The sequence below is a fragment of the Haliotis rubra genome, unplaced genomic scaffold (assembly GCF_003918875.1).
Source record: "Haliotis rubra isolate DU_JTF1 unplaced genomic scaffold, ASM391887v1 Scf30, whole genome shotgun sequence".
Lineage (NCBI taxonomy): Eukaryota > Metazoa > Mollusca > Gastropoda > Lepetellida > Haliotidae > Haliotis > Haliotis rubra.
The window spans coordinates 3,386,582-3,400,704 of record NW_025766969.1 but is presented as its reverse complement, the minus strand read 5'-3'; the positions used below and the strand labels follow the sequence as shown (position 1 = coordinate 3,400,704).

The 14,123-nt window shown below is 41.0% G+C and overlaps 1 protein-coding gene across 2 annotated transcripts; it reads right to left on the bottom strand.

Annotated features, from left to right (window-relative positions):
* Window positions 1-639: 639 nt before the first annotated feature.
* LOC124282615 (kelch-like ECH-associated protein 1) lies at window positions 640-11,968 on the bottom strand. Of its 2 annotated transcripts, XR_006900204.1 has the most exons (8): window positions 11,876-11,968; window positions 9,775-10,211; window positions 6,216-6,724; window positions 5,113-5,341; window positions 3,718-3,858; window positions 3,073-3,265; window positions 1,031-2,092; window positions 640-912 (listed from the first exon to the last, which is right to left on the bottom strand). XR_006900204.1 is itself a non-coding variant. In XM_046718639.1 (7 exons), exons 2-7 carry the CDS (start codon window positions 10,172-10,174, stop codon window positions 1,870-1,872), a joined length of 1,695 nt encoding a protein of 564 aa, XP_046574595.1. In that variant the 5' UTR covers window positions 10,175-10,211; window positions 11,876-11,968; the 3' UTR covers window positions 640-1,869. The 2 variants fall into 2 exon arrangements, 1 of the variants encoding a protein (XP_046574595.1); XM_046718639.1 differs by having other exon boundaries at window positions 640-2,092.
* Window positions 11,969-14,123: the final 2,155 nt, after the last annotated feature.

Below are 14,123 nucleotides of genomic sequence, written 5' to 3'. Positions count from 1 at the left end.
TATACACCAACTGTTTACAAAATCTGTTTAGTACTGGTGAATATATGATTGTTTAAGCCCCAATATATTTACAGCTATATCACAGCAAAGGGTAAACAACTTGTTCTGGTCTGGACTTGACAAACCAGTGACTGACATCGTGAGCATGTGAGTTGAATTTCATGACACAACCAGTCATCACACACTATACTACCCCCATCCACTCTGAAGTTTTACAGCTTATGTATGGGGAGCATCTTGGAGGTTTAAACACCAAGCCAAAGCTTGACGTACAGGTAAGGAAATGATATACTACAAAAGTGATAACTGAGAAACAGTTCCACTGAACAGGATTTTAGACATACATGATTCATGGAAATGTTTCAGTTTGTAAACAATCTTCTTTATCAGTGAAAGATCGTCAACTTTGAATTGATTGTCAAGTTCATATCACCTTTTTCATCCAAAGTTCAAAAGCAGATGATTTAATCAATAAATCAATGTATCACATGATCTGTGCCAATCAGTGTAGCCATGGTGGTTGAGATCTATATAGGATAAATGATTTCAGATTATCATGGGAATATATGAGGTCATAAAGTTAAGCTTCAGTATGTTTAAGTTGCTTGACCTTCACTCCAAGATTCTTATATATTTCACTTTTGGCATATAAAACTGCTTCTTTGGCATAAAGTTACAATTGAAGATGAATGGCTTCTTCAATTTCTGCACTGTAAGCTATGTAGGTATAAAATGTGGTAGAGAAATATGCACAAAGACAACAAAATGAAAAACCTCTCATGAAAAATGTCCTAATACATTGTACTTCATCTCATTCAAATCAGGTCCTGTTTTCCAATATGTTACCTCTTTGCATGAAGATCAGACAACACCTCCTTACAGAGTCAACACTCACTCAGAGTGAACTCTGACCTCAATGAAGGCTTCATGACCAATCAGATGTCAGCTTTCTAGAATTATATGACTCCGACCTCAATGAAGGCTTCATGACCAATCAGATGTCAGCTTTCTAGAATTATATGACTCCGACCTCAATGAAGGCTTCATGACCAATCAGATGTCAGCTTTCTAGAATTATATGACTCCGACCTCAATGAAGGCTTCATGACCAATCAGATGTCAGCTTTCTGGAATGACTTTCTGGCTACCTCAATTCAGAAATGTTGCACAAAAGGAGACCCACACAGACCACTACCATTACTTCAATGCACTACCGGTTGGCACTGTTATTTTCAAAATTGTGAACTACAGGTTAAAGTGGGTATTTTAGATACCAAATTTTGATATGCTTTGTCTGAAAGGTTATTACCAAGAACTTTAAAGCATCAAAGCTGACTGGCTGATTAGAAAGTTAACTTCAGACATTCCTTTTTAGAGGCTGTCAATCTTAACGTTGAGGTTTTGAATCAGAGCAAAAGATCTGATTTAATGAGATTGTTCACACAATGCATCTTCAGTTTATGTCCATGCTGTAATCATTCTTCTAAATGATTATGTAAATATGCTAATGTCATTAATATGAACCATGAGATCTCAAGCAGGGCACACTGCCCACAGGAAGAACAGTGGACTCAAGAGCTCCTCTTGCATTTGTTTCTGACATAGATGTATATCATGCATAATGTAATGTTTCACCCAGAAACTAAACACTGAAAGAAATAACTGTCAGAATGCTATGTAAGCATGGTAAGATCATGGGTGTTGTAAACTCCAGGTCCGAAGGAAGTCAACTAGAAATCGGAGAAAGAACACGTCTAGATTCGCCTATGGGCTTTGACAAAAAATGAAATAAATCCTCTCCACCCTATACTATTTGACTGACAAACTAAATATAAATAACATTCAAGGACTGTTCACGCTGAAGAAATCTCACACAACACCTGCACCACAACCTGCTCGACTGACAAGCATGTTGCTAAGCAACGACCACTGATCAGCATCTGGGTCATACGATTCCGCACTCCGTAGACGACTCTGGCCGTCGAAGCCACCGACGACATATATCTTTCCATCAAACACTGAAATGCCCGGCCAAGCTCGGGGTGTGTTCATTGGGGTGATGGTTGTCCACTGGCGGGTGAGAGTGTTGAATCTGTGCAATTAGATATTCATAATAACTATGACTGAAACATGTAGCTATGTGCAAGTAGTTTTAGTGTTAACATATTTGTCGTAATTGTCACTGGAAGCAAAGTATTGACATGGTCCAAATAGGTGGGAGCAGTATTTGATTCACCATTAACTAGCATTGACCATTCTATTCTATCAACAGGGTCCGATCCACAAAGCATTCATCACTTTACGACCCATCGTAACTTATTCTTCATCATAGGTTTACGAATGGCATAACGCTACAAACGTTTGTGGAACGGGCCCCAGGACATAACAAGCATGCCCCAAAATCATTGGCTGTAATAAACAATGAGCATATATTTTGTGTTATAAAGCTAACATAAATATGACACTGAAAGTCATCATGACTGACTGACTGACTGAGTTTTGGTTTTACGCTGCTTTTAGCAATATTTCAGCAACATCACGGCAGGGGACATCAGAAATGGGCTTCACACATTGTACCCATGTGGGGATTCAAACCCGGGTCTTCGGCGTGACGAGCCAACGCTTTAACCACTAGGCTACCCCACCGCCCCTTGAAAGTCATCATGAGGTAAGGTGAGGTGAAATTGGGTTTAACGTCGTGCTTGAGAATATTTCACTCATATGACGACGTGCATGCGTGTGTATGTGTATGTGCGGCTGCTTGTACTAGCCCAGACTGAAGCTGGTTTAATAGTGCTAGCCCACTAAGATACCATGCCGCAGTGAAGCATGAATATCCCACTCAGACACATCATACTGACTCCGAGCCGACCAGTCCTTCTTGTACCCATTAATGCCGAACGCCAGGCAGGGACCAACAAGTACCATATTTTAACGTCTTTTGGTATGACGCGACCGGGGATCGAACCCGCGACCTTCCGCTCTCCGGGTGGACGCTCTAACCACTACACCACGGAGGCGGTCGAAAGTCATCATGAACGTAAAGCAGGCAGATGGTGTGAAGATTCCTACCTCTCGACGAGATCGAAGTACTGGTCAGTGTGTCTGAAGCGTCCCCCGAATGCATATATGAAGTGGTCAACAGTGACCAGTGACAGCCCCGACCGGGCCTTCTCCATCTCCGCCGCGAACGTCCACTCCTGTGTATCTGGGTCAAAACACTCCACGCTGGCCCTGTCCATATGCAATGTCTTGTCATAGCCACCTGAAGCCACACAAACAACTGTTAAGTTCTGCGTAAGTAAGTAAGCGCTTGTACATAAGTATGTGTTTGTACATGTGTGTACATAGTGTCTCAGGCCCTACCACTTCAGCTCAAGAATAGTGTCAAATGACCTACAAATCTGGGATTCAAACCAACCATTCAGAAATGATTCGTTTTACCTCTTTGCTAAACTTTTGATAAAGTGAGTATGGTTTTACACCGGTTTTAGCAATATTCCAGCAATATCACAGCAATATCACAGCAGGGGCCACCAGAAGAGGGCTTCACCCATTGTACCCAAGTGGGGAACAGAACTCAGGTCTTCGGTGTAACAAGCTAACGCTTTAACCACTAGCTACTCCACCACCCCTCTCATAAGACAGATGGACCAGGTATTATAGCTTACAAAACATGGTATTCACTGGATCAATTGATTTAAACATTAGTCTTACCAGCTACATATATCTTGCCATCACACACAGAAACCCCTGAGCCTGCCCGCTTCCTCTTCATGCTGGGAGCAAAACACCACATCTCTGTCTTGGGATCGTACCTCTCCATGATGCTGTAGCTGCACGATCGATCCTCACCCCCTGGAACAGTGTCACCATCTTGGTTGGTTCAGCTTCCACGATACAAGCCATCAGGTAATGGTGAGTGAGTGAGTGAGTGAGTTTAGTTTTACGCCGCACTCAGCAATATTCCAGCTATATGGCGGCGGTCTGTAAATAATCGAGTCTGGACCAGACAATCCAGTGATCAACAGCATGAGCATCGATCTGCGCACTTGGGAAACGATGACGTGTCAACCAAGTCAGCGAGCCTGACCACCCGATCCTGTTAGTCGCCTCTTACGACAAGCATAGTCGCCTTTTGTGGCAAGCATGGGTTGCTGAAGACCTATTGTACCCCGGATCTTCACTGGTTCATCAGGTAATGGACTACTTGACAGTTGTATTTCACTAAACACCTTTGAAACCCTTCAGTACATACACCACATACTACTATTCTTCCTAAAGAATAGTCCTAAACTTGAAAAAGTCGAGAAAAATACTTTATCGGCATGAAAATGGATCATTTGCTCGTAATTAGCTGGACCTGTGGCTGATAGCACGAGCTGTCCATGCCACCACAACCAATCCACAACATCACACATTATGACATCCACTCCTCAGAACAAGCCTGTCAACAAGCATGGGATTTAAGGAGCAAATACTGCCCTGAATCTGTACTGAGGGAGTCAGTTTTACATGGGAAATGTATGTGTACATGATCCAGACTACCCACGTAGCTAAGAAGCGGGTCATTTGCTTTTCTGGAAGACATCTTGGTCCCCTGCCTGGACTTCATATCTACTGAACATAACTGCACTACTTTACTTCCACCAGAAGGAGTGAGTGAGTGACAGACTAGGGTTTAATACCACTCTGAACAATACTCCAGTTACAGCACAACGATTAAATCCCATAGTGATGCTTTCCCAGACATTATAATTTTGGTGAAACCATGAACCTAGGTTAATGCTGAAAAATAATAATCAGGGCAAACCACAAACACAGGAATCTGGTGGATCCAAGTCTGCACACTGAATACCGACACCAGTGATTTAGGTACCCATGCTCCCTTTCTGTGAGACAACATGTGACCAATATACCGTAGCAGTGAGTGAGTGAGTTTAATTTTATGCCGGTTTTAGCACTATCACTGCGGGGAACACCAGAAATGGGCTTCACACATTGTGACCATGTGGGGAATAGAACCCAGGTCTTTGGTGACGAGCGAACACTTTAACCACTAGGGTACCCCACCGCCCCTATATATACCTACAGCAGCATGTGACAACATACCTATAGCATACAAGACCCCTGCCACAGCAGCCACTGCCACAAATGACCTTGCAACCTTCATCTCCGTCTTTGGTATCCACTGTTTCATCACTGGGTCGTAACACTCCACACAGCGGAGGTAGAGAGTGTCCTCTTGAGTGTCGACCAGCGCACACTCACCACCCACTGCAAACAGCATCCCATCCAGGCTGGTGGCCCCTACCGCTGTCCGGGCAATGTTCATACTGGGCTAGAATACACAGAGAATTAGTCACTGAAAACAAGATCAACAAACATGTCTGTCTAAATTTGGAGCACAACAAATCTAGTCCCGATCCCATAGGTTCAGACCCTGATAGTTCAGACCCATTTAGCACAGACCCAATTAGTTCTGTTCTGACTTGTCCAGAACCAGTTAGTTCTGATCCTAATAGTCCAATCCAAAAACTTCAGACTCTCTTAGACCCATTTGGAACAGACCCAATTTGCCTGAGCCCTGCTGGTTCAGATCCAATTAGTTCTGATCTTAATAGTCCAGACCCTGTCAGTTCAGACCCAATTTGTCCAGACCCTGTCAGTTCAGACCCAATTTGTCCAGACCCTGTCATATCAGACTCAATTTGGCCAGATCCTGTCAGATCAGACCCAATTTGGCCAGACCCTGTCAGTTCAGACCCAGTTTGTCCAGACCCTGCCAGTTCAGACCCAATTTGTCCAGACCCTGTCAGTTCAGACCCAATTTGTTCAGACCCTGTCAGATCAGACCTAATTGTGTCCAGACCCTGATAATTCAGATCCAGGAAGTCAAGGCATTGTAAGACCAAATCTAATTAGTCCAGACACTGTTCGTTCACATAAAAACATTTGAGTTTTTCGCTAATTACTGAAATTGTTTATCCCTTGGGTCAAGGATGGCCCTCACCAAATCCTTATTTAATCAAGATGATGAAAACTATGATGCCAAAAGTATTTACAGGGTTTGTCTGCATCATTTTCACTATTTGCATTTCTTTGCAACAAATGATCATCATTAACATACTAAAAACCACAACAAATACAAAGTGTCACACAACAAAAGCTGACAGCATTTATGTGACACTTCTCCAGCCAGGTGTTGCTCCTACCATGGACATCCACTGATCAGTCAGAAAGTCATATCTCTCCACACTCTTCAGCTGACAGTCCGAGCTGTTCCTGCCCCCCACCACATATATACACGGGGGCTGGGCTCGGGGGGTCACAAGTTGCATGGCCGTCATGTCCTGTTTTGTTCGAATTGCTTTGCTGATGAACAACTGGCACTTTGGACACGTACGAAAAAACTCGGATTTTAACACAACATTTTCCAAGTATGGCAGCTCTAGCAAAGCTAATCGGATGTGTTGGAGAACGGTGCAGGCTTTGTCAAGACGACACACGGGGTCCCACTGCAGCCACGCTGATGCTGCCTCGAACACCTGGCTCTCGGCCATCACCTGAAGTTTATCACTTTTCAACAACTGGAGAAGCCTCTCTTCAGCGAGATCGAAAAACTCATCTGTTCGCACGACTTCGAGAAAGTTCTGATAGATGAACTGTCTTGCAATTGCTTCCAGCTCTGTACATGTGTACATGTCTGCAAAGTGCTGGATACCTGCAAACATGGAGAGCAGATTTAGGTAGCTGAATTCTGTTACAGTTTGTCTTTGTTTATTATTTATTTGTTGTTTAGTTAGTTAGTTAGTGAATTGAGTTTTACGCCACATTCAGCAATATTCCAGCTATATGGCGGTGGTCTGTAATTAATCAAGTCTGGACCAGACAATCCAGTAATCAACAGCATGAGCATCGATCTGCGCAATTGGGAACCGATGACATGTGTCAACCAAGTCAGCGAGACTGACCACCCGATCTCGTTAGTCTCCTCTTACGACAAACATGGCTTGCTAAAGACCAATTCTAATTGGGTCTTCATGGGTGTTACAGTTTGGGAGTGATGTAGGATTAAACCTGTGTGCTGTTGTACGAAGCCATCCTAAAGTACTGTCTATAGAAATAGAAAAAACTTTTTTTTTCACATTTATATCCACAATTTATGTAGTTAATATGTGAAAGTGTGAAATATCTGTGAAACTAAGTTCGGGCTAACTACAGACTCAGTGGTAAGGAGATAGGAAACGTAAAAAAAGGACTTTACTGGGGAGAGATTAGTGCAGAAATGAGTATTGTGGGCTTTTTCCAAGTCCAAGGCGACTTATTTGGAACAGACCTTGGCTTTATGCAAATTAGTGTACTATGACATTGTATTTCAAAGGACACTTTTTAAATGCCCATTTTGAAATAAGACTTAGCTTCATTATAAACAATAGCTGATGGACAAAATAATAGTTTTAATTGTGAAACTCTTAAGGATGCTTCTACCATGGAGTTTCACTACCACTATAAAAACAAACAGACATGGGGGGTCGTCTCAAAAGCAAAACCAGGTTGGGTGTCGCAGACGATGGTTGGGGTTGGGTGATAGAGATATCAGCTAAGATAAGATAATCCTTTAGGGGAATTAAACTGGGCAAGTAACAAATTACAAATAATATCCAGTCCTGTCGAACTTCGGGTGGCCATGCCACCTATGTATTTTGAGACATTTAATAGGATGGTTGATTTAAGCCTTTCTATGGGTATCATACTGTTTTATATATCTCAACATGAACTTTATGAGAGAAAGACACATTAAATGTTAATAAATATATGAGACATATTCAACACACAAGAAAATGCATAGAATATCTTTGAGTTGATGCCTTGTGCCTGTAGGCAGCACGTGCATTTCATGCTAGGTGTGTCGATGGTCCGTCATCATACCTGACCTAATTGTCATCTATAGTCTGATCTACTGTTTTAAGCAGCTATTCATATAGTTTCTAAGTTTTGCCTTATTTTACGAGTAAACATGCTTTTCTGGATATCCTATTACGCATCCGACTAAACGCCCAGTTAGGCCGAAGTGTTTTTTTTCGACATATGCTATTTGAATTGCAATTGTGTACATTTTTGGGATACAGAGTAACAGCCAAAAAAACAGTTTTTTTTCTATTTCTGACAGTACTTTAGGGCTAAGAAGATCATTACTCACATACCTTAACATAGACTTGCAACTGACAGAGCGCTAAGGTTGCTTTGTACAATGGCAACTGAATAACCCTTATAACAACCCTGCAGGGTTCAACGTTAACATCAGACCAGTGGACTAGTGGGTCTTAAAGTTTACTAGACCAGACCTAATGGCAACTAGACCATACTGTTGGAAGACAAAACAAGGCTATTTGTTATCAGCAGGTTCATAGTGCATACTAGAATAACAAACTATAGTAAACACAAAACTATGTGATAATTGTTTTCTTCTGTCCATTATGAATACCAGGGCTCCAGATAATTTTTCAACATCAGGAGTACGTACTCCTTATTTTTTCAATACAGGAGTACTGGAAAACTTTAAGAGTACATTTTGAGTACTGAATGGGATTTAAAGTAGTATCAGTAATCTTGTGTTTCGTTTCATATATGCACCACAACATTGCAATAATCAATAAAGCAATACATTTTCAGATAAATACGTAAGTAAATGATTCTAAGACCATACACCACTGCTGTGGTGCGTATCTGCTACAATTATTTCCTACCGTATCGTGCTTATTTTATATCCGTACATAAGCCGATACGACCCTTATCTGGAGCCCTGAATACTGTACCTTAACTTTTGACTTTTCTGAAGAACGTTATCATTAAAGAGTAGCTTTTATAGTCTTTCTACACTTTAATAAGCTTACTAACAGTTTCTATAATACTTATTATAATACATGACACTGTGCAAGACTTTTAATAACAAAAATAAACAAATATGGTGATTTGAAACAGCCTTCATTAAATATCAACACGACCAGTCGGGCTAGCCAGACACAATTTTAACTAGACTGGACCAGCTATTTACTAGACAATGTCATTCGGACGTGCCTTAGTGTCGAACACTATTTCAATTACATCATGGAGTATCAGCACAATGTGAAAGGGTAAAGTGACACAGACTGGAAAACATTATGAACATGGGGATGGTGCTGAAAGACCAGGAATCATATCCTGAGAAATCTTAATCCATACTCTGCTGATCCTGAAAGGGCTAAGGAACACCACACATCACGGAGCATTGTTTTTAACTATTGTACTTTGTCCCCTATACTGTAGTGTGGTACTCAGAAATCATGGTGTTACTGCCTTCAAAACTACAGACAATGTGTCAAAGTAATGTAGAGTGTAGCCAGTATGACTATGTTGACATGACCTGGGTGAGTCTGCCCTGCATGTTACAATCAGGGATAAGTGGAGTGAGTGAGTTGGGTTTTATGCTGCTTTTAGCAATATTCCAGCAATACGATGGAGGGGAACACCAGAAATGGGCTTCACACATTGTAGCCATGTGGGGAATTGAACCTGGCTCTTCAGCGTGACGAGTGAACAATTTAACCACTAGGCTACCCCACCATCCTTGGGATAAGTGGAACAACTATTCTTTATATCAGTACATGGTAAATGCAGAAAATCATATTTCAATTCAGTTTTAACATATTTTTATCCTAGAAAAAGTCAACTATATTTTCACACCCTTTCTGTAATGGGTTTTGTCCATCCACCTAAACATGTTGAACTTACCCAAGCAGTTTGATGCCACCAACTGGGTCTGTAGAAAATGTGAGCAGATTGTCCTTAGAGAGTGTAGTCCCAACAGACTGGCACCCTGAAGAATACTCTGTACATTCTCCACATTAATCTCAATGTTACTTGTGTACATGAAGTCCAGCAGCATCTCCATGGTGGTCGGCTCCACGCCATGTATTTGTACACAGTCCCTGTCTGTCTCCAACATCCCGTTGGTGAACATGGCCCGCAGGTACGGGCTGCAGCCCGCTAGGACCACTTTGTGGGCATGGAACTTGGCGCCATCCACGCACAGGATGACGTCGCAGAGTTGCTGCTGCCGCCGCAGGTCTTGCATAACATCGAAAGCATTCTTGGCATGTGTTGGCACGCAGCAGCTGCGAGACTCGATCATGCCGGACTAGCCAAGCAGGGGGCGATGAGGGGACACCCTGCAATGAGTGAGTGAGTGAGTGAGAGTGTCAGAGTGTGAGAGTGAGTGAGTGAGTGAGTGAGTGCAAGAAGGTCAAATAACAGCATAAGAGCAAATGGTAGTTGATGGCATACATGTGCATTTATCTGGTATTTCAAAACTTTTCAAAAAAAATTAACATCTGAATTTATAGACATTTTCTGGAGATTTTACTGAATCTTCTCGCCATTTCTGATCCATGTTTACAGTAACATAACACCACACTTGTTTGTACACAAAAAATAACATAGAATGTATCCTGCATTTGGTTTCATAAACAGCAGACAAACAGTTGGCATATGAGTGTTATGAACTGTATGCAAGGTATATATAATTAATATAATAATGCTTGATTGATAACAAAAATATGCTAATCATTCTCTTGACTTTTTTGTGAAAATCATCTTCATCCAAACCTCTCTTTGAGGTCAATAACTGAAATTCCATGCATGAAATGGTCAATAAAGTTATTACCCCTTATTTAGTACTGAACCATACCAAAGTCAGAACCAGTAATAGGCCGACTGATAGTCTGGGAAACAGACTATCAGCTTCAGCTTCAGCTTCAGGTTCAACGGAAAGAAGGAACAGGGGACTTACATTTAGATCTGCTTTCATTTACCCGTTACGCCAGAAGTGTTTTTTGTAGAATAAATGTTACCAAAATACTAACAATAAGGACGGCAGGTAAGAAAAATAATCCCCAACAGTTTAACAGTAAAATTATGCAATATGATTTTTGTGTTTAATTTCTGCATATTCTTGTGCCTTCATTCCGTTGAAGCGGAAGCTTGCAGGGGTAATGGAGGAGAAGAACGATTTGACATGCCACAATTTGTGCTTGAAATGTTGAATTAAATATATTGTAAGTGAGTAATTATTAAATATGAGGTTTGAATTCTGAGAACACAACTCTGTGAGGAAATGAGTGTATACCTTTGATGATGGCGATATTTTATTTTGATATTAAAAATAGCACAGCACGTTGCCAACCTTTGCTCGCTTCGCTCGCATATAGGAAGACTTTTCATTTTCTCTTTGTTGCACAACCCTATTTGCGCTACAATTTGCCTGTGCTTCAACTTTGACACAACATTCTTAACTATACATGAACTTCGCTCAAATGTACAGGTCTCCTCTGACAGAACACGATTCAGGTGATAGGAATCAGTAACAGTAATGGCCCCACTGGCCGTCACAGTAATAATGGCTGTGCTGGTTATAATTATGCATACTAAATGTGATTAAATCATACCCATCACCACACTACTTATAAAGATTTTTCATGTTTTTCATTAAAAAATATAAATGTGTAACAGATCCACTATACGTTAAGATTGTCCAAACAAGACAAATAGTGATATACTTAACTATTAGATCAATCTCCAGCAGAAATCGTATTTATCTTCGTCGTTACGAGAAACAAAGGCACAAAAATAACCATGACAACTCGAGGCAACGTGACAATGTCGACAGATGTAGTGATAGCACTTATATGTGTGCATGATGTCGTGATGTTATTGAATTATGACACATGACATGAACATAACAATCTGTCACTTGCGCTTTGCTTGGGTTTTTTGCCAACAGAAAGCCACTTGACACAGTCAGATAAACAACACATGTATAAATGAAAGCACCTACGGCCAAAACACACAAGGTAGAGTTGTTGTCTACGATCACGAAACCAATTTCTTCGTCGAAGTACTGAGCACTATGTTTTCGTGAACTCGCTACTTTTCGTTATAACTAAAACGGCTCAGCTCCAAAATGGTGTGTATAAAAACGGCCCGTGTAAAAGGGCGAAAACCAGGCAAAACGTAGGTTTGTAAAATGTTCATTATTGAAGTAAATGAAACGTAATAAATTAGTGAATGAGTTTAGTTTTACAGCGCTTTTAGCAATATTCCAGCAATAACACGGCGGGGGACACCAGAAATGGGCTTCAAACATTAATTGTAGGATGAGACTATTTTTATGGATATACAACTTCTTTATTCTGTATCTAGGCGGCGTTTCGACATAGATTCTAATGTCGTTGTCAAGTAATTTGGGGTGATATATATACATGAGATGTTTGGACAATAGATGAAGGATGAGGCGAACATGAGTTGTTTATACAATAGAAGAGTTGATATAACACAGATAGTATACAGGATTAAGTAAACATTAATTGTACCTAATTGGGGAATCGAACCCGGGTATTCAGCGTGACGAGCGAACGCTTTAACCATTAGGCTACCCCATCGCCTCTAGTAGTGGTAGCAGGTGCCGGATACAGCTTTTTGAGAAAGGGAGAGGGGTGAATACGTTTGAGAAAGGGGAAGGGGGGAGGTGCACGCTTCATTTTCACCCGTTTTCACGAGTGTTCCTGTGGTTATTTGATAACTTTCAGGACAAACGGGGGGTGGGGTGGGGGTGCACACCCTTGCACCCCAATCCCAACCCACCCAACCCCCTCTGGATCCGGCTATGGGTAGAGGTAGTAGCTACATAGCAGTATCAGATTAAATTAAATAAATGAATACAATCAATAAGAGGGTCAGTGTGTCCAGTCATGGCTGGACTCATCTTCAGCAAGAACTTGTCAGAGAATGGGAAGACTTCCTAACACTGCAGCCCGTGCAGGCAGATATCCGGGTACCCATTTCAATGTCCTTCAAGTGTATAACTTAATGCTGTTGTTGTTGCTGTCGTCGTAGTCGTAGTTGTTGTTGTTGTTATTCTTGTTGTTAAGAATCCTATGGTTTGTTCAAGGATACCATTATATGACAGAGTGTTGGTGTGTTTGGGAATTAACATTTCACAACCGAAAAAGCGTTTTCTTTAGACTTTTGGAGAAATGAATTAGAACTGTAATTAAATACCGAGGTAGAAGTGGTTTTCAATTAATATTATCGTACACTCATTCAGTTAACATTCATTATGAAGTTTTTTAATGACATTTTAGAAGTAATACACATATAGGGGTAAGTCTGTGGATGCCAACTTCTGTACTAAGTAGAACACTCGGTTCCGGTGTATATTGACCCGATGAAAGAGTAAACTATACTCCAAAACGTTCTGTTCCTCATATTACAGAAGCTGACATCCATTAATTTATCCCCTTTAAGTATGCGCGCATTCAATTAATGTTATCGTTCAATAAGATTAACATGAAATATTAAGAAAAACACTACAGTATCAACGGAATCAAGAAGCTAATGAAATTTGCTGAGCGATTACACCCCGAGTATGTGTGTAATCCGACCGTTAAAGGTCACATGCAACCAAAAAATCAAACATAATTAAAACACAGTTATCACTTCTTCATGACATATAATATGCATTGCTGATTATGAAAAAACAAATAAACAAAATTATAAGCGTATAATCGCAAATCAAAAGTGCAATATTTTGTACTTGGGTTTACCTCCCTCGAAACGAAGCAGCCGGGATACCGAACCCAGTCAGAGCGGGTGGGTGTGCACTCAAGTGTAACGGCTGGTTCATTAGCAGATGCCGCCTTCACGGCTCATTGTGTGTGTATATATAGAGATGTTGGGTTTTGTAAATACATGCTCATTTTTTTTGTGTATAACGTTTTGCAATCAACAGACATCATAACATGTCATGTGTTCAAGTATCACACGTACCTGCCTGTCTGTGTAATTACATAATGTGACAGAGACCGAACTCGGGCCATAAATCAATGCGTTTTGTTTATGGTGTATAGCCTGATTGGTGTTAAATTCAAATTGCATGTGGTCAGTGATCGCAGTTGTGTATTGAATATTGTCATTAGCAGACAGGCAGGCAGACACACAGGTGTCAATAAAACAAGACATTGAGTTTTGTCTGTGAGAGCGACATATCTATATCACAGTTAGAAATTGTGTCAACGCTAAATAAT